Below are 21,771 nucleotides of genomic sequence, written 5' to 3' on the forward strand. Positions count from 1 at the left end.
CCCCCAGACTTCTAGTTTCTAAAATTCTGGGTGACTTGGGACAATTTGAACTGTCATCATCTACATGGTAGTAATATCACCTTTGGCCATTGGCACAATACAATTCCTTTTTTGTTTTACAGCATACAAAATGTCCTGAAAATATTTCACTTAAACACATTTCAATGAATGTAATTAAACAGAAGGCAACAGCTTCCTTCTAGAATAGTTAGACTTAACTATGAAACGCTCCTCATAATCTTGCTACGTTGTCTATGCACTGCTTTGAGGGTTGAACCCCAACCACACTGTATCTTCAGCTTGGAGTCTGTGTTACCACATGTAAAAAGGAACAAGAAGAGCTTAAAACATGGAAATTCTATTTGTGTTCCTACAGTAATCCCATTGCTGTTGCTTTTATCGATTTTAAAGATAAGCGTCAGAGCTCCTCTGTGAAACCTGTTCTCTAAGCAAGCTAAAACCGCACAAAGTAGTTGCAACCAGAAACTATGAATGAAGACTCTGATGTAAATAGGTCTTTGATAAACAAGTTAAATTTTGAGCCAAGTAAGTGTATCACAAATACATTTATCTTAATCTAAAATTACAACTTTGAAGAAATAGTGATTTTTTTATTCAGCTCTCTAAGATATGTACTAATTTTCTTTAGAAAGTTAAAGATAAATGTTTCATTTAAAATCTAGTTCCACAAAGTAGTCAGAGAAATAAGGCTGCCCACTCTAAGACACACTGAGCCAAGCAGCTGTGGCACTTTAGTGTCTCAGGCATCACGGTTTACCGTTTGATTATAAACCAATGGCTAAATGTTTAGCTTTTATACTTATCAAAGAAGACAAAAAATGTATTTGAAAATGTAAAAAGTATTCATATTTTAAAAACATATGAATGAAACTATCTTCTAAAATAAGACGCAATGTGTTAACAACCAGTTGATTTAAGCACTTTAAAAAGCAGAACGGAAAAGAGTCAGCACACCTGCCAACATAATAGCCAAAATTATTCCACAGTAGGCTAAAAACCACAAGGCCCTTTAGGGCCAAGTTCCAATTGCCCCAATGTTACTTAGACTGTGTTTGGATGTCAGCCTCCCACATCCTTTTACACTGCACCACCATTTCCTAAGTGCAAATTATAAGATCTGAAGTCAGTTATATTTTATTCTTTTAATAGGTTTTAAGAAAAAAAATTACTTCATTAAGATTGGGTAAACAGGAGTCAAAGGAAAACTGATAACAAAATAGTTATGTTCTATGAAATGTCACCTCAGGCAAGATAGTCTTTCAAGCAATTTCAAGAAATTTATCTCATGTCTAGTATTTTCAACTCTGTATTTCAAATCTCAAATGTAATAACCTTACTTATAAATAATTCACACCAAAAATGTCAGTTTTATTTTTATTGGAATGATTGTGAAGTATTAAATATTAACACATAAAAATTAAGCTCCAGCTTTGGTTCTGAAGGATTCTACATCGTTTAATTTACTTTTAGAAATATTTCAGATAGCAATTCAAAGCTACCAAAATCTTAGCCATCACTATTAACTTCAAGAACTTTAACTTTATTTTTTCATGCATTTGTATGTGTATGTATGTGTGTATGTATGTGTGTGTGTGTATATACTGTACTGTTTGTGAATGGGCATCGATGCATTTTTGTGTTTGTGTGTGTGTGTACACTATATATGTGGTATTGTACTGTACGTGAACGGACATCCGAGAAGAGTGCCAGTTCTCTCCTTCTGTGAGGTACAGAGATTGAACTCAGGTCATCAAGCTTGGTGGCCACCATCCTCAACCGCTGCCCCACCTTGCTGGCCACTTTTTCAATTTGTAATTGTACTAACCTGAGTTACCATGGCTTGCCAATGGACATTGTAATTGATAGGGCACAGATAAGAGTCAGAGAAGCAGCTTCTGGCTGCAACTGAAGTATTTACTAATATATAATTTTAAACCAAATCCTCCCAGTGTCCTGTTAAGAAATTACATAAGAAAAGCAGACAGAGGAGCAACAGCCAGTGTGTTGTCCACACAGAGGCTAGGGCAGTGCTGGGTTAGTGTAGAACAGAATTTACCCCTGTGAGCATGGGGCAACATGGTAATGTCTTCATCATGTCCCTGGCTAAGCTCTCGTGGTGCTCATAAAAATATATTAATACCTTCTCTTCCTCCCTGCCAGAAGTCAGACCTCGATAAACCAGACCTAAGAAAAGCACAAAGCTTCACTCAGTTGCAGATGTCTTCATGGCTGTTGTTCAGCTTGGGTTTGTTCATTTGGTTTGAGTTTTATTAACTTACAGCTGTTAGCAGCCTGGCTTACCCAGAAGCTACTTGATTTTCGTTGAAGAGTTGCAGGCTGGGTTTTCAAATGACTCAAGCATTATTAAAGCTAGACATTAGAACTGGATGAGATAGAAATTTCAATGTAAATAGTTACAAAAAGATTTTTGAAACTGAATCACTGGGAGCAAAGTTCACTGTACTGTCCTGCCTTGGTAGGCCTTGTCCATAACTCTGGAAGAACGTGAAAAACAAACTTCTCTTCCACAGCGCTCTCCTGGACTAAAATACACATCACACTAAAATCACAGAAAGTGATTATTACATGAGGCATAGGTAAAGGGTGATTCTGAAGAGATAGATGGATGATGATTTTGTACACCTTACATGTCTTTATGGCTAGTGTTCAGCTGAGTAGCCAAATGAAAGACAGTGGTAACTTTTAAGTAATAGGAGTAGACATTTCTAGACAAAACAAACAAATGAAATGAAACAAATGACTCACAGACAGTTACATAAAAGGGAGAGACTGCATATAATGAAATGAGATTGATTTGAAAAATGCAAGCACAACCAGCCAACTGTGCAGCTTCAAGAATGGAGGTGACCAGCAAGCACAGAAAAAAACAAACAAACAAACAAAGCCCAGCTTGACTAGAAGGTGAACAGGTGAACGGCTGCAGAGGATGCTCTGGGTGTACCGGGAAGGGTGGCCACCCACAGACCACGGATCATCCCAAAGCTCTCTCATGCAGCGAATGCAGGATGAATGCTGAGGAAAGATGAGTGCTTCAAGGGCAGAATGAAGCCGTTAAGAGTTTATGCTTTCCACCTGAGAGCCTGACTGAGGAGCAGACTACACCATAACGAACGGAGGCACTTGGGTATGGGAAAAGGAAAATCCAACTTCTGACATAAGAAACCAGAATGTACTTTAATGGGTTCTGAAATTTGCTGGGTGAATAAGGAAAATACTTGGTCAAAAATGACAATGGAAATATAAAGCAACAAGATGAATACATCCATCATATTTGAAAACCACGTTAGACAAAATTTAAAAATAAATGTTTACTGTAACTGCTAGAAACATCGAATCAGGATGATGGGTAATGATTAAATTTTTTAAGCAAACTATAGGTTTTATTTTGATGTGGTCACCAGTATTCAATGAAATTATTTCTTGAATAATTTCTAGAAAGAAATGATTTTCTTCCCTAAAACATTCATAAAATTGATGATACCTAATTGCTGGGAAAAGCATCTATATAATTAATATGAAAAGCAACATAAAAAGTAGAGCATCAAAGTGTTTTATTATGCATCTATGTTATGCCAGATCCAACCTGTAGCTGGAACCTCCTGATACTTTATAGGTTTCGGAATCTCACTTTCCTACCTTATTGTTGACGAACAACCTGCTCTACTTCTTACTCTGCACCACTTCATTTGACCTTTATCAAAGCTGTATAAAAGCCATGCACTTTATTTACAATATTGTACATTAAAGGAATATGTTTGAAGATCACACAGAAAGTTCACAAAGTTATACACGAAACACATACTGAGAGGTTCTTACAAAATGTAGAACAGAATGTGGCAGACTGTTATGGTTGGTAAATATTATGCAACCATTAGCTAGAAATAAGACAAAACATGCAAATCAGTAGAATTTCAAGAAATTAAAGGCTAAAAACATTTAGCTAATAGCTAAGTTATCATATAGTTGAAAGACTACCATGTAAGAATGGGAATTTATAAAACAGGTCAGTTTTTAAAAGTTCTCCATGAATAATAGGCTTTCAGTATTTTCATATAAAAATCTTCAGAAGTTATTTTTCAAATTACGTTCAGGACTGAACTATATTATCAATAGATATATAGATTAAATCTATGACTTTTATATAATTATTTATTGTATTCTACAGAAGTCTCAATTTTTCACCTTGGGAACAAAGGTGAGAAGAAAGCCAATCAGTTAACTTAAGCTGGACGAAAGGCTCTTGGTAGGAGCGAATCGCCAACACAGAAAGGGAGAGTCCAGGAACTACACAAGGACCAGAGTCTGTCAGCTGAACCCTCGACGTCCCAGTGTAAACTTCAGACGTGCTTAATTAAAGATGTCCTTCTAGGCAGTACCTCCTCACTGACAGGTCTGGCGATGTGTCAGGTGTGTCATCGGCTCTAACCACATCTCCTTTAGAGTTTATTGTTGTGGCTGAAGGACATTTAGATACTCAGACTGGGCCAACTGGTAAGTCGTGTTCCTTCCACAGTCGACATACTGGTATCTTTCCTGAGATATCTGCTCAGAGTGTCCAAAGTATGCTGTTGTTACAGTAACTCTAAAAATGAAATAGACAAAAGAATATTCGTTATACAAAAATTATTCCAAAAGGGTTATCTGAGGATAATACCAACCAAATATGAACTTATATATCATAACTTAATTAATTCCCTAAAGTTACTTAATTGTGAGTTATAATTATCAGTTATGGAACATTTGATATTAAGATGGCATTATAGATTCTTAGGAAGTATTTTTCCAACAGACTCAAAACTGCTAATGTAGCAAGCCCTATCCAATAATTATCTGCTTGTACAATATAGATAATATATATTTATATAAATATATAAAATATTTATTAAAATTTATATAAATGTAATTAGAGTTTATTACATGCTTAAAAGAATCATATGGTCCCCTCTTCATAGGAAAATGAAAAATTAAATGTCAGCCAAGGACAAAAATATCAAGTATAAGCAATAATATTTTATGTAAATAAGTAATAACCAATTTATAAACCCAAAGCATTACTTCTCCTCATTGCTGCAGGTTTACATACAAGGTCAGGGAGGAATAGCTGTGTGCCCATCCGCTGAGCTAACCCTGCCATTTGCCTGAGCTCCTACAATCTCTGCAGGCTTTTAACTGTGGCTCTGAGCAAACATATTCTACGTAGCTAAATTCCAAAACATTACATTTTACATAGCACTCCCGTAAGTCTGTAAGCCAAGCTGAGATGGCTTTCATGGGTTTACACATCCTAGCAGACATTATGAACACAGAGTCTTAGCGGGTGCTATCTTTGCAGGCATGGCCATACTTACTGCATCATGAGTACTATGTTGTGTACTTTGATGGAGAGCAGTGTACAGAAATCACTGTTAAAGAAATTAAAATAGAAAGAGCACTGTCATTACATTAGCAATTTGAAGTTCTATTAAACCTAACAGAGACTCTGAATAGTGATTTTGGTTTTTCCTATGAGATGAAATCTCCATATGCTGGCCGCAGTAATCTTCCTCCTCTCAGCCTCTGTAATACCTGGGATTCTGGGCCATGTTACTGTGCCTGTCGAGACACTATTGAAAGTCGTGCTAGGGACGTGGCTTAGGGGGTAAAACACTTGCTTTTCAGGCATGAGGCCTGGAGTTTGGGTGCCAAGCCTTCAGGCAGAAAGCCAGGCATGGCAGGATGCACTCAGAAACTCGGGACTAGAGTTGGAAACAGGCTATTAGAGGCTTGCTTGCCAGCCAGCCTCACCAAATCAATGAGCTCTAGATTTTTAGTCACAGAGCCTGCCTTAGAGAATAAGGTAGAGACTGATAGAGGAAGACATTCAACTTCAACCCTGCCTTGAACAAATGCATGTGTGTGTGTGTGTGTTCACAAATGCAACATATACAGAAGTACAAGTCCATGGGAAAGTATTCTTATACATTAGAAATTTCAGTACTCCTATATTAAAGCACCAAGAATATATAGTAACTAAATAACAATATATAATGTTCTCCCTCTCCCTCTCCCTCTCACACACACACACACACACACACACACACACACACACAATTCTGGAAATAAAGAAGAATTTGATGGCTTTTTCTATCTATCTTATCTATGCATCTGTGTTATCTATGCTGTAGACTGTATAAAGAAAAGCATGTTTAGAGAATAGGGCAAGCACTGCAATATGTGGTCCTTTTAATTGATAACCTTATAAAAATTAAGGAAACAAAAGGTAAAGATACTAAAATCCAAAACTTACTACATGTAACTCATTTCCTCTGCAATAACTGTGGGTACCGTATAATCAATCTGAAAGCAAAAACAAAAACCAAGAAGAAAACCACATAAACAGAGGATAGGATCCAAACACCAAACATGTTACCCATATGTCTAAATTTTCAAAGTTAGAAATCTTTCTTTTGCCTGATATAGCAGTCTCCTGAGAGGCTCTGCCAGTGCCTGACAAATACAGAAGTGGATACTCACAGCCATCCACTGGACAGAGCACAGAGTCCCCAATGGAGGAGCTAGAGAAAGTACCCAAGGAACAGAAGGGGTTTGTAGTCCCATAAGAAGAACAACAATATGAACTAACCAGTAACCCCAGAGCTCTCTGGGACTAAACCACCAACCAAAGAAAACACATGGTGGGACTCATGGCTCTAGCTGCATATGTAGCAGAGGATGGCCTAGTCGGTCATTGATGGGAGGAGAGGCCCTTGGTCCTATGAAGTTTCTATGCCCCAGAATAGGGGAATGCCAGGGCCAGGATTTGTGAGTGGGTGGGTTGGGGAGCAGGGGAAGTGGGAGGAGATGAGGGTATTTCAGAGGGGAACTAGAAAAGGGAATAACATTTGATGTAAATAAAGAAAATATCTAATTAAAAAAAAGGAATCTTTCCTTTGATAAATCTGGTTTATACTTTTCTGGGACACATTTCCGAGTCAGTCTTTGAGGAGGCCCCCGACCCAGTTCCATTCTGTATTATACAGGGTGAATAACCATTTCACCCACTCACTCTCCTGAATAGGCTTACCTGCTTCATATCAAGCGGGCCAATGTTAGTTATGTTGTTTAAACGAGCCTTTCCAATCACGGTTTTTGAAAACTGGACTTGAGCAGTGATGTTTTCAACTTCAACAGAGTAATAGTTATTATTTGTTATATTTAGTGTGTTCTGCAAAAACACAGAGACAGGAAATATACACTATGTTTACATAAGCACATAAATATGAACTCAAAATTATAAACCAAATGACTTTAGTTGGAACTATATCTCATTTACTGGGAAGAGAAAAAATTAACAAAATGTTAAAGAACATTTATAGAGAACTATGTGTATAATGAACATGTGATTCAAATTTTTGAAAACAAGACCCAGAAAATATGGAAAAGAAAATGTTAAAACATATATTTTATAGTTTTAGCAAAAGTTGGACTAAACATTTTAAATTTTTATTTAAATTCTTATGTATTATATACATGTCTCTACCAACAACAGGTCAGTTGTTTTTAAGAAAATCCAATTTTTTTCAGACTGGATTTCATACAATCCTGCAGGCTTTGACCTCACTATGTAGCTAAAGATGACCTTGAACCTTTCCCATCTCCAGCTCTACAGAGCTCCTATTACAGGCTTGCAGCACCAAGCTAGGTTTTGTGTGACAATAGGGACTAAATCAGACCCTTGTCCATGATAGGCAAGAACAACTACCAAATGAGTGGCATTAGCAGCCTATGTAAAAGAAAATGGCTTTTACCTTACATGCCTGTAGAGATTTATGCTGGATGCATATGAAGAGATAAAAAGGCTCCAGGTTTGCGGCTGGTCGCTACTTTTTAAAAATTAATTGTTTGTTTGTTTGTTTCTATGAGCACACTGTTGCTTTATTTATTTATTTATTTATTTATTTATTTATTTATTTATTTATCTGAGCACACTGTTGCTGTATTCACACACACAAGAAGAGGACATTAGATCCCATTACAGATGGTTGTGAGCCACCATGTGGTTGCTGGGAATTGAACTCAGGACCTCTGGAAGAGCTGTCAGTGCCAGTCTTCTGCTTTCAAGCTTCTGCCCTGCCCCTTCTAGTCATAGCAGTACACACATATGCTACCATGGCCGGCTTGGTTTATATGCTTTAAATTCACAACTCTTATAGCAAATCACTTTGAAAATTAGTCAATGAAAAAGTCTTCCATGCAGAAAAATGTAGTGTGATCTCAGCTGAAATGTACGAGAGCACATGTGTATCTTTCAGACATAAGAATGAGACTGCTTGATAACACAAAGAAAGGTTTATATGTAGGGGAATGTATATACATTGTTAGCAATTGCATGTATATATTGTTGAGAGTTAAGTTTTCACAGAAGAGTCAAAATCATTATGTATTCTGGGGTTTTCAAGGGTCTAGTCATAGACACTGAGTATTTCAGGAGCACAGTGCCAGTGAGTGTACTGTGGCATTATGACACACATTGGCTCCTGGCAGACAACTCTCAGCTTATTTACATTAGAGCAGGATTTTTGTCTATCTGCAGTTGGCTATCCTTCAGTCATGCTGATGCAGCCATTGCTTCATAAGAGCTGAAAAGGGGCTGGGGCCAATGCCACAGATAAAACATGTGCTGGGAGGACGGAACACTCAGTTCCTCGGGGACAGAAGCCTCTGCCCTCTGCCTTTTACTCTACCTTTTCATCTATCTGTGGGCCTGTAGCCCTTATAATAGCCTCTTTGAACAAGCCAGTGAATGTAAGTATATTGCTCCTTTGAGTTTTATGAGTTGTTCAGGGAAATTAACCAAACATAGGATCAGGTTATGAGACTCCCAACTGATAGTCTACCAGACATTTTGGGAGCTCTGAACCTGAAACTGACATGGAAAGTGGGGAGGAGGATGTTGGGACAGAGCCTCTAACCTGTGAAGTCTGAAGGCTGCTGACAGTTGGTCAGTGTCAGAAGTGAGTTAGTTTAAAAAGACCTGAGTTGGTTGTTTCTGTAGAACTGTAGAAGAAAATTCTACAAGGTGGGATAATAGAAGTCATGGGACAGGAGACCCAGAGCTTGTTTCTGCTTTGGTTTGGTCCAGGGAATCCCCATACGTAATTAGCTACTATAAATGGAAGTATTAGTTATTTTGTACATTGCTATGACCAAATACTTGATAAAAAGCAACTTAAGAAGACAGCATTTCAGCTTTATTATAGTTTACAGAAATACAGTCCATGATGGCAGGGGTGGGGCGTGCTGGCAGACACTTGAGGAGGCTGGTCGCAATGCATAACCTCAGTTAACAAGCACAGGATGATAAATGCTGCTACTTAGCTTGCCTTCTCCTATTGTTGGTTCAGTTCAACAACTCATTTCATAAAACACAACTGTCCACCGTTAAGGTGGGTCATTCTACCTCAACCTAATGCCCACAGCGATACCCAGTGGCTTGTCACTAGGATGGTTCTAGATCCTGTCATGCTGACAGTCAATATTAACATTCACTAATGCATAGCACTTACCTCAAGGGGCAGGAATAATACAATTCTGGCACCTTCAGCTTATGACCTTGTCAGTCGTTTCCTTCAATGTCTTCTAGTGAGGCCTACTGTTCATCTCAACAGAAATCCTATTTTTAACCTAAGGTTCAATATTCCTTAATTTGATTAAGAGTAAATATCTAAAATTGTGATAGTCCTTGCTTAATTATTTAAAATACAAAGAGGCATTCTCATTTCATGACACTGTTATTTAAAAGGAAATGACATACTCTTAAGAACACTTCCCAAGAGACCACAGCACACTCTGAACTTGAAGGCAGGAGCCTCCGTGACGACACAGGTGGTTACACACCTCCCCTTCCCAATACAGTGGCTAGCACACCATGTTCTTAGAGCCAAAGGCTAATGTGTATGGAAATGCAGGGAGCAGATCTGTGAAGTTTCAAAGTTTGAAGGCTATATAATCCTTTTTTCAAAATCACATGTGTTATAAACCCACAACCATTTTCACATGTTCTACCTTAAAACAATCAGGTCATCATATAAACTTCATCTTGAATAGAATCAAGTACAAGTCTGTTAAGACTGACAGAATTTTTCTTTCATAAAAGGTTAGAAAGCAAAACTGTTGTATTCATCACATCCTTTGAATCAATGGTTAGCACCTTGTTACCTATTCGGAATCAAATATTAAAAAATAAATTGACTATATTTTTCCCCTTTACCAGAAAATGTTTATTTGATCTTCCTACAAAAGATATCTGCAATGCTAAATGAATCCCAATGTACAAAAATGGAGCTTCCTTTCCATTTTTGGCAGAAGCAGACATGGTAGTGGAATCGCCATGGGAGAGTCACGTAAACTACAGCAGCAGGGGTCATTAGCAAGCATTCATTCTCTCAGCAGAGCCACTGGGCAGCTGAGCAACGCAAGAATGGTGTCAAGGCCTTCAGTGCAAACGCGCACTTACCGTGATATTTAAATATATGGTTCGCTTTTCAGCGTCGTAGCTGACATAGGCTGATTTTACTCCAATGTACTTCACCTCAATAGATCGAGGGAAAAGAAAAAACACAGCCAATCCAGACAGGAGCAGGCAGACAAACACAGATGCCATCACATACAGCTTTCTGAAAGGAAAATAGAATCCTTACATATGTGTCATCCAAAACTACATAGAGCAACATTTCAGGAAATTATTTTCATTTGAAATTTACCACATATACCAGCAAGAAAATACATTCAAGTTTACAAAATATTCACTCTAAGACTATTAGATAAGGGCTAAAATAACCTCTCTAGAAGTTTAATTGTCAATTTTAGAAAATGAGATCTCAGACTTACAATGAAACAATTACTTCTAATGAACTGATTCATCACTTATAATGAGTGATTTTCAATCCAGATTTTAAACTAGAACCCTTTACAAACCCAGAATTCACACCTTCATCTGGATTCACTGCAGCAGGCCTTGCTCTGGATAGCCTCACTCCCTGCCCTGATAAACCCTGAGTGCTAGTCACGAAGCACTAAAGAAGCAGTTTTACAGATATTGTTTACACTGATCAACTTAACATTGTTCTGTTTACCTGATGCAAGTGGCAGTATTGGGCACATATAAGACAAAAAGACAACTAGCCTGCATTTACTATCCATCTAACTCCTCTGAAATGTGTATGCTCTCCAATGTTACACTCAAGACTATGGTTTCAGATTTCTAGGTCACTTGAACATATGGCACTCTGTGAAAGGCCTATTTCATTCCGAGTCCTGCATCCTTGCCCTTCCTGGTGACCTGTCATTTTGCCCAGTCTCTCCTCCCCTCAAACTTCCTATGCCTCAACTAAGTTAACTGTGTCCATCTACCTTATAACATCTGTTTAAAATGTCCTAATAATTTTTCTAGTTATTTTAGCTTCCTAAGAAAAAGAAAATGGCTTGCTAAAAAGAACTAAAGCAAATGAACAGAATCTCACCAAATTCCACCACTGAGTCCATGGTGGTGGGTGGAGCAAACCAGCTACTTCCTACTCATTCACTGAGGGGTTCCTTCAATCTTTATAGCTATGAGCCCCAAGTCACCAATGACCAATGACCAATGACAACTCCCATTTGTTATGCCTACAATGTACCCATAGGCAGAAAACACCATAGGCACAAAAGGAATTTAAAAATGATTGTGATCAAAGATCTTAACATTGCTAGATCTCCTATATGTTATTAGGTTGTTTCATTTATTTAACTTGTACACACACACATTTTTTTGCTTTGTGTTACTGGATACAGGGTCTTAGAAAGCCTAGAGAGACCTTAAACTTATAGCTGAGCTTAGTGCCTTGAACTTCTGACCTTTTTGCATCTACTTTCTGGTGCTGGGATTACAGGTGTGTACCATCATGCCTGGCTGCTCTTACTATATTTCATAACTACCTTTAATATATATTTTTTCAAAAATGAAATTCCTGAGCCAAAGATGGTAACCAATTTAAGCTTACCCCTGACTAGCTTACAATAAATGAGACTCAAACCACGGTTATTTTATTTGGCTGTGACAATTACTGAGCTGTAACCCCTAGTCTACTCTCCTAACTGCAGGCCTGGCTGCCTCCCCAGCTGTGCACCTGCTGTTTCTCCTGGCCATGCGCTCATCCCCATCTCCCCTTATGGCAGCAGCGTCCCTGCCCCCTTCCTCCCTCCTTCTCTCTCTCCCTCTTTTCTTCCCTCCCTCTCTTCCTCTCTCTCTCTTGTCCTTCCTCCTGCTTTCCCCACTCTCTCTAACCAGGTCACTGAAAATCCACCTACCTCTAATCACTCTAGTAACTGGCTTATAGACATTTCAATTCAACCAATAGTTTTTTTTTTTTTTTTTTTTTATCAAGGAACAGGGTTTGAACAACAAAAGCTTGTAAACAGGAGAAGTCCCTTGTATGTATAGACCTTCAGGTATAGGATTTAGCATTACAATGCATAGCAACAGACGAAACTTCAATAAAAGATTGAATCCTATGTGGTTTGATAGAAAATACAGAATGTTACATACATGTTTAGCTTTCTTTATTTTCTGCTACTTTGCTCAAAGCTTTTCATTATGTATGTATGATGGTTTGAATAAGAAATGATTCTATTTGAGATGGATTAGGAGGTGTGGCCTTGTTGGAGTAGATATAGCCTTGTTGGAGAACTATGTCACTAGGGGTGGTCTTTGAGGTTTCAAAAAACCCAAGTCAGGCCTAGTGCTCTCTTCCTGCTGTCTGTAGATTCAGATCTAGAACTCTCAGCTACTCCACCACAGTGCCTGTCTCCATGCTGTGATGTTCCCGCCATGCTGATAAGGGACTACACCCCGAAAATGAAACTGTAAGCCAGCAACAATCAAAGGTCTCCTTTCATAAGAAGTGGCATAGTCATGGTGTCTCCTCACAGCAAAAGAGCACTGACTGACATAGACCATGTTTACGTGCCTCCTGTTTAATCCACTTCCCTTGGATTTTCTAGGGTATCTTACTTTGTTGTACATTTCCAATTTTATAGAACAAGTATTTTTCTAGATATTTTAAGGGCCTGTGAAATCGGATCTCATAGACTCCTATCAGTTGCTTGATTTCTAAACCCTTCAATGTCTCACTTAAGCTACTGCTGTGCATTCTACAGTTTAAATTTTATATATATTTAAGTTTCTATATGCTTTTTTGTGTGTCTTTCATTTTTTTCAGCGTTTTCCTGAGTTCACATTCTTCTACTTTACTGGAGATTCATGTTGCTCATGTGGTTCTACCACCAAGTAATGGGACGGTCCAGATTGTTTGACCCACACGAGTACTCAGACTTTTTTGATCTTCTAAAGGCCACTGTGGGTTTTCTGCAATCTCTGTTCTTTTCATTGTAACAAGCTATTCTCAAAAATATTTGCCAGGAGTGCTGAGTTTTGGCTTCTTTAGGGTGGAACATTCAAGACTCCCTTTGCTTCTCTTAAAATGTCCACATATCTGCTAATGACTATTATCATTCAGGATGGCATAAGTTAACAACCAGACATCTTCTTCTTCTTAAATGTCCTCACTAGAGTAATTACTTATATAAAGTTTGAAAGTAAAACTACACAAACAACAACAAAGGAAGAAATCTTATAATCACATACGTTCTTCTTGGCCGTAACCGCTGATCACTATACGGAATCAATGCCACCAGTTGGTTTTCTTGTCCTAAAAGTAAAAGATGTAGGTTTAAAATGTATTGACATGAATAACTAAAATATAGTGGCACTTTATTAGAAATTTGTTTCAAAACTAGCAGAATACTTCTCTCCTTAGTCCTTTAGTAAACTGTTATTCATGTCTTCAAAAATTATTCAGTGCTAGAGAAGACACTTTTTTCATACTAACCAAAAATACTATAATGAGAGCTCTACTATCCTTTAATCTGCTGGTTAAAAAAAAACAAAAACCAAAAAACCCCTGAAAAGCCCTGGCTTCCAGGGGACCTGAACTTACTTACTTAGTGCTTCTCTCATCTACACTGTTTTCCACTGTTTTCCATTCATCAAACTATGTTCACTAAGGGTAGAAGAAACACATTGGTGCTGCCCATTCCTGGATCCTCAATAGCTAGACCAAAACTGCTAGTCTAAATCCCAAGCTTCCAAAAGCTCACTGTTCTCAACTGCAGTCACTAATTTCCTAGTTCACATTTCCTAGTTTACACCCTAAAATGACAATTTCAAAACTCAGCACTCCTCATGTTCTCAGGACCGCCCCCTTTTATCTTCATTCTTGGCTCATAATGCATCACATGGAAAGAATGTCCTAAAAGACCCTGAATAGACTTTTCAGATGGCCTACATTAAGTTCCAGGACAGAAAGCAGAGGGAAGAAAGAGTTACATTCACTTAACTCATAGCACTAAAGAAGGAAGGGGTACAAGTATCCCACATTCCTTTCCTGTACGTTGAGGAGGAAGCGATGAGGCCACACTCCCTGCATTCTGTTCCTGAAACCAACCGATCAAGCAAATAACAAAATCTTCTCTTTGTTACTAGAGTGCTTCCCATGGGCTTCTGTTATCCTGCCAACTTTTCTAGACACGAAATAAGTTCATGCAAATAATATATAGACATTTTCTAGAGTTTCATTGTGAAATATCTTGCTCCCTTAGGCCCAGCAGAAACTTTTCCACTAAGTGCTATTTGGCAATGCTGCTGGTGACGTAGAGATGTGTCATAGGACCGGCTCATACACCTTTGGCCAGTATATGTAACAGCCCTCTATTTCACAGCTGCTCTGCCTCAAGGGTTTGATTTAGCTGGATCAACCCACCTCCCTGCTTCTGCATCCCTACTGGAGAAGCTCCCTATGCCCTCTGCAGGGCACTGTTCTGCACTTATGCACTCTGTACCATCTATCTGCTCCCATAAGTACCCATCTCCTCTGTTACCAGGATGCTCTCTATGGATCGCTTCTATCAGCATGCATACATCTGGTATTCATCCCTCTTACAAGAGATCACCTCTCATCCCTCATGTCCTAGAGCAAAACGCACAAAATGCCTTTCTCCCTATAAGATGTTCCATTACTCACACCTTTTGAGCATGTAAGAGCTCATACAAGGATTTTTTGTTTGTTTGTTCACTATGACACTGTCTACACATGTTCTTGCAGCTACTCAAAGTACTCTTAAAGATCCCCAATGGCCTCCACATCACCAAACCAATGGGCACCCCTCAGTCCCCACACAACTTCATGTGTCATCAGCACTAGCAGCAGCTCTCCCTCCTTCTCTGTGCATCCTCTCTGCTTATCTTCTAGGACTCCACAATTAAGACTTCCGCCTCCCCATCGAGCTGCTCTCTCTTCTGCTCCTGTTCCTCAAAGGCTGCACTGTTCCAGAGTTCACAATAAAGTCAAGCTACAGTCTCTTCCTTTTCTTCTATCCAAATTGCTGAGCAGAACTTTCCTGTCTTAAGTTCCACTTCAAGTGCCATCATACATGGGTGACAGAATCTAAGATATGCTCTCGAATTCAGACCCTAACAACTGCGTATTAAAAACTCACTTTGACGGAAACCAACATCCTCAAACACATGTCTGAAACTGAGTTCTTCATCTCACTTCTGGCATGTGCACTCAATTTTTTATGCCTATTTTAATAAGTGGGTAGTTCATTCTTTAAACTGTTGAATAGAAAAACAAACAACAACAACAACCTCTTTGCAGTGATCCTTGATTATCTGCTTGCCACAATCCCCACCCAGGCTACCAAAAAGCCTCCTGGCCACACCTCAAACACAAGGCTACATGGACAGAAATGGGATTCCCACCCTTCCACATTGGTGTATTAATTTCTTCAACTATTCTTAAGCAGCTCCTATCCCCAGAAAGATAAAACCACCATTCAGTAGCCTATGAAACAAACCCCACTTAACCCAAGGCACTTTCTAGAGACTCTCGAGTTCCCCATGCAGTCACTTTGTCCTTCTTTAGGGTCTCTCCAGGGTCACGTGCTGACTTCTACCAAGTACAGAGGAGAGCAGCAGGACATAACCTCACTATTTTTCCTTTCTGTGAGAGCAACTCTAGCGCCCGACAAATAGCAGGGATAGGACTCTTCCTCCTATCTTCTCCATGGCAAACCTCAGGCTCATTTTCCCCTCTTGCTTTTCTTCATACACTATAGATTTTCTTTTAGAAATATTGAGGTGGAAGCAACCTATTGTTTAGATAATGAGTTACTGAACAATTTAGCTGCTAACATCCACGGTGGCAAAATGACTGTGATATGGCTTCCAACGACATAAAAAATGACTAAAATCCTCAGTGGTGCATAGGTGCATAGGAGCTATAACAGCAGACAAGCAAGACAAAAACAAGTTATATGTGCTTAAGTCACTTCTATTACTGCTTTAGGAATGGTACTAATTGTTTGCTTTTGTGATTCTGACTAAACAAAACTGGTAAACTTTGAATCTCTGAAAATAGGAGTGCTTAAGACTAGAGATTTTACATTGTTTGAGCAAATGTTTGGAATCCTTCTTTAAGAGGACAGCCAATGCTGCAACACATACCCCTAGGAATTCTTCCTGTTCCTTGGCAAGTGGGACAAGTGACACTATCTCTTCCAGTAAATTCCACATATGGGAACTGAGAGACATCTCCATTTCTTCCGTCTTCGTTGTGCACTTCACTGCTAACCAATCCATTTCTCATATTGTCTGTCGATGTAACACCATCATAGCCATCTTCTTTATTTGAATGCAAAGGTAAGTGAGAAAGAGACTTTCCCATGTCTAATGAAAAAGAAAAATCTGACAGTAAATTCCATGGGGGAAAAAATACTCTCAGACCCTATGGGATATATTTACAGGGTTAGGCAAATATAAATTCCTTGTAGGATTAAAATTATGTTCAACCAAAGTAATGTCTGATACAAGGAAGCCATTTGTAGCATCCAGAAAGTACTTTTCTAACAGAACATTATGAAACCAAATCCTGTAAGACTTGTAATGAGAACAATGTTTAAAATGGTAACAGTTGACAAAAGTTTACAGTGTCAATGGAGATGCTAGGCTTTCTTAGCATGTTCAGAAAAGAAATATGCTTTTAGTTTTTTGTAGAGAAAAACATATTTTAACTCTAAACCAGTTGGCACTACAGGTGAAATTGTTGGCCTGTTACAACAGATATGTATATCACCAGCTAACTTCAAAGCGACTCATTTCACTCACTTAAATTCATACTCCTTTAGTTGTCAATAAAACCCTAGAAGTACATGACTGAAAAGAACATGAAAAGTCACATAATACAACATGCCGGTTTTCTGAGAGACAAAATAATAGAAAAAGCAAACAAAAATTTTAAATGGTGCAATTCCATTCTCCCTGCGGTTATCCATCATTTATCAGATTCAAAATATGAACTAGACAACCACAGATACTACTTTTAATTTAATAGTTTTTCATTAAAAAATAAAATGATGCTAAGTGATTCAGGTCACCCCAGATGAAGGAAATTCATATCTGCTTTTCAAAATATGAATGCTACTTGTTGAATTCACTCACTGTGTAGACAGCACTATTAAATTTAAAAACTTGAGTCATCTAGAAAAGGAGTAAAAAAATGAATAAATATACTTTCAGAAGTTTTATGTACACACTGTGTACTGTAGCTCAGAAATATCAATGATTGTGACTTCCAAACACACAGTATCTTACTGTGGCTCAATGACAGCGAATCAGAGCCAAGCCAACACTTGCCAGCCACAGGTGCACAGGGGTTAATTGTAATCAGTACTGTCTCCTTACACTGTGACCTTGGAAGCTTTGGAGTACTTTAGAATCAGCTTTAGAATCAGCTGACATTAGACAACATGTGGTGTCATCACAGGGGTGAAAACTGTGTTCCACAAATGGGAGCCTTTATGGCAAAAGGCTAGGGACAGCTAAGTGGTTCTGGTCTCCGCTGGCTGCCTTACTCAGACCCACAGTAACCTTGACATATTCTGCTTGGGTACACACCAGATTAAGCAGTTACTTGAATCCTAGCCTTCTTGCTTAGCTTTTCTTGAGGCTATTCACAAGTGTAACCACTGTCATCTTGGAGACTTACTTGAGGTTTTTAAAAGGAGTGGTAGATCCCCTTCGTCTCCTCCCCGGGCTCTCAATGTTTATACCGCGGTCTTGTGAACTCAACACGGTTCTCAGATGCTCTAGAAACTGGGAAAAAGATAAATTCAGCAGCGCATGCAACTGAGATGTGTCACCTGTTTGTGTGCAGACCTGGAGTTAGTTCTGAGGGGCTCAAGAGAGACGGAAGCCAGCGCTTTTCAAAGGGCATCACAGGCAAACAAACCCCCAGAAGAAAACATTCGAGTCACCTTGCAACTACAACTGTCAAGCCCAAGAGCTACTCGGCCGCTCAGATCAAGGGCCCTGGCGCCGCCCGAGTCACCCCGGGAGCGAAGCCAAGGCCCCGGCGATGACAACCCCGCACCCGGCTCGCCGCGGCCTCCCTCACCGCTCGGGCAGGGGACGTGGGCCTCACGGCCCGGGTCGCTCACCCGCACGCGGAGTGCTGCGCGGTCCCGGGATGCTCCGGTGCGAGCGGGCCACAGGACAGGGTCACAGCGTCCCGGGTCCCGGGGCGGGACCGAGCTCCGGCCAGAGTGCAGCCCGGAGAGCTGCGGGGGAGGGGTAGCACAACAACTGCATCAGCTGAGCTCGGTACCCGGAGAGTCTGCGCGTGCGCTTGCGCAGTTCGCCCCTGGAAGGAGGGGCTAGGACCTGGAATGGACACTACGCACGCGCAGTGTCTCCGGTTTGGCACCCTGAAGGGAAGTTGCCAGGGTGAAAGCTTCTGGTTTTGTCACCTGTCTCTTCTCTAGACTGGAAAGTTTCAAAATAGTACTAATTGTGCCTGGCTTACGAATAATCGGTTTTCCTGTTTCCCTTCCACCAGACTGATTCCTTTTGTAAAGGGGAGAAATGTGCACCGTCGCAATTTTGAGCGATCGTGTTCTCAAGTCTAGATTTGCAGACACAAGACTTCCTCCCTGGGGTTAGAATGAGCCGGTTGGTGCACATTTCTGGCAGAGTTGCAGGCCAGAATTTTGTTATTGAATTTTCATTTAGAAATTTCTGTCACCGGGAAAACGCACCCCTGCCCCCGCCTTGGTTTAATCTTGTTTTGAGCCTTGGATTAATCTTGTTTTGATTTCGTACTTAAATTCACATTATTCAGTGCATGCAATAAGAGTTGTACCCCAAAGCTCATGACCAAGTGAGTTGTTAAAGGAGTGTCCTAATCCACGCACCTCATTGTCCAGTCATAACTTACAGTGAGTTGAGGCTACAGTGGCTCATTTTAGTGGCTCTCCAGTGTTATAGTCAAAGGTTGTTACGACCTCTTTTCTGTCTTCCTGATAATCAAGATGTATTAAGTGGCTCTTAAGATTCCTGGATGGGATTATAATAAGATAAAATTGAAAGCAAGAACAGATGCGGTTGCTAAAGGGGTTTAGTAGCTTCCCTATAAATGGTATTTCTGGTGATATTCCTAGAAAATTAACAGAGTTATGACTGGGAAGTAAGCATCCCTTAATTGTGTTGTTTTTATTCTTCTCTACTGGAAAAAAGCAACTGGACTGGGTGAGGAGCTCCCAATTTTGTCCCGCTCTTCTAAACTGCCTTGTATGTATTTGGAAAATATCTTGATTTATGACCATTTTCTATGTATATAAAAGTTTCATGAAATTGTTATCACATTGGAACATGGTATTTGGAATAGCCTGAGTCTTTGTTTTCAGGTCATGGTCCCTAATATTGGCTTTAGAATAAACTCTTCGTCCTTTTGAGGTGAGAGCTGTGTATTTTCCATAAGCAGGATGTTTTAAGACTATTTAAAACATTCACCTCCTTAGGTCCAGAAATTTCACTCTGTGAGATTCATCCTAAATTATAATGAGAATTCTAAAGTAAAGTTGTGTGCAGTGTGTGACCAGTTTCTTAGGATTTCAATACAGTTAACAATAGCTGCGAAGTAGACCACGACAACTCTTATAAAGAAAACATTTATTTGGGGCTGGCTTACAGTTTCAGAGGTTTAGCCCATTATGCTCCTGGCAGGAAACATGGCAGCATCCAGGTAGACATGATACTAGAGGAGCTAAGAGTTCTGCATCAGAGACAGCAGGGAAGTGAAGTAGCTCCTTAGACCTCAAGGCCCTCTCCCTAGTCAGCACCTCCTCCAACAAAGCCACACCCATTTAAGACCACACCCTCCATAAAAGTGCTACTCCCTATGGGCCAATCCTTCACACTCAGGGTCAGGAGGCTGTTCCTATTCAAACGACTGCAACGAAACTAAATACACATAAACTAAAACCTGATTAAGTCACACCAGCAGTGCACTTGATAAAATGATTGCTTTTGAGATGTGGTTCGTTGGGTTGCACACTAGTTACCCTAACACTTGCTGTGAGAACAGTCTTTCTTCCCTTCAATAAGATCCAATATGAAGCCCAATTGATGAGTATTAAAAGGCATTTAAACATAGAGTTTAAGCATAGACTTAAATAGAAATGAACTCAGAGAATATATAAATCTCATCTGAGAAAATGGCTGTGGGCTTCTCAAGAGAGAGTCACACTTCATTGTCTTTACAGTAGCCACACATACATTTTGGGGTGGGTTTTCAGTTATCTTTAAAGGTTCATTAAGGAATGTAAATGGGATTAGAGCTCCTGTGGAGTCTTGAATAGGATTACAACTCACAATGTGAAGCGACCTAGGGGTGCAGAAAGTTAAAAGTTTACAAAAAAAAAAAAAAAAGGACACGTTTGTGAAAGCTTCTTAAAATATCAAGGTCTGAGAACATACATGAGGTCTTATGCACTCTTTCTATTGGGTGTTTTGTTTTTGTTGTTATTTTTATAGTTTTAAAATGAATATTGTTTCTATGTCTGCAACATCACGGTAAGTGTTAATTGGGCTGGAATCCTTAACTCTCAACTGATGACAGACTTCAACTAGACTCCAGAGTAAGGGGCTTTTCCCCCACCTCCATAATTACACCTGCTTTTCTATATTATTTTTCTATAGTGCCTCAATTACATGCTCACACACTGTGATGGTTTTATTATGCTATGTTTAGGTATGGCCCCCATAGATTCATGTTTGGACAAGCCTATGGGGGCCAGGAAGCAGAATGTGATGGTGTGTATATGCTCTGCCCAAGGAGTGACACGATTAGAAGGTATGGCCCTGTTGGAGCTTGTTTTAAAAGGTTGTAAGTATAGCAGCTATTAGTGTTGGCATTTAGTCAGGCTCCGCCCCACAGTTACCTGGCAACAGCCAGGTGTGCCTAACTCTAAAAAAAGGGGCTGCTTGTTCCCTCCTCTCTCTCTTGCCTTCTTGCTCTAGCTCTGCCCTCTTGCCTTTACACAGGCTCCCCATTCCCCTTCCTCTCTCTCTCCAAGTGGTCACAGCCTCTACTCTTATTCGTTCTCTCTCTCTCTCTCTCTCTCTCTCTCTCTCTCTCTCTCTCTCTCTCTCTCTCTCTCTCTCTCTTTCCCTGCCTTTTTCTGTCTCAACTCCCCTCCCCATGACCTGAATACATTGTATGGCTGGTCCCTCTGGGGGAAGCAATACCTCAGCATGGGCCTGCAGAGGCACCTCCTTCCCCCACACCTACCTTACCTCCACCAAACATATTCCTT

General features: G+C 39.7%; 1 protein-coding gene across 2 annotated transcripts; it reads right to left on the reverse strand.

Moving 5' to 3' along the window:
* Window positions 1–127: 127 nt before the first annotated feature.
* On the reverse strand, window positions 128–18,803 carry Tmem106b (transmembrane protein 106B). Of its 2 annotated transcripts, none has more exons than XM_021165010.2 (9): window positions 18,616–18,803; window positions 18,165–18,271; window positions 16,625–16,846; window positions 13,706–13,769; window positions 10,538–10,697; window positions 7,106–7,246; window positions 6,329–6,378; window positions 5,391–5,444; window positions 128–4,624 (listed from the first exon to the last, which is right to left on the reverse strand). In XM_021165010.2, the coding sequence occupies exons 3-9, from the start codon at window positions 16,842–16,844 to the stop codon at window positions 4,486–4,488; spliced, it is 828 nt and encodes a 275-aa protein (XP_021020669.1). In that variant the 5' UTR covers window positions 16,845–16,846; window positions 18,165–18,271; window positions 18,616–18,803; the 3' UTR covers window positions 128–4,485. The 2 variants fall into 2 exon arrangements, with proteins under 2 accessions (XP_021020669.1, XP_021020670.1); XM_021165011.3 differs by lacking the exon at window positions 18,616–18,803 and adding an exon at window positions 18,433–18,577.
* Between the last annotated feature and the right edge of the window lie 2,968 nt (window positions 18,804–21,771).

Source organism: Mus caroli, unplaced genomic scaffold, assembly GCF_978045245.1.
Source record: "Mus caroli unplaced genomic scaffold, Mus_caroli_1 scaffold_7, whole genome shotgun sequence".
Classification (NCBI taxonomy): Eukaryota; Metazoa; Chordata; class Mammalia; order Rodentia; family Muridae; genus Mus; species Mus caroli.

Excerpts from the sequence above, each read along its gene's own strand:
- Tmem106b (XM_021165010.2), bottom strand. The coding sequence starts at position 16,844 with ATGGGAAAGTCTCTTTCTCACTTACCTTTGCATTCAAATAAAGAAGAT. Across the intron at positions 13,770-16,624 it reads AACAGGAAGAATTCCTAGGG|GACAAGAAAACCAACTGGTG; the intron begins GTATGTGTTGCA and ends TTTTACTTTTAG. Across the intron at positions 10,698-13,705 it reads CGGTTACGGCCAAGAAGAAC|AAAGCTGTATGTGATGGCAT; the intron begins GTATGTGATTAT and ends TTTTCCTTTCAG.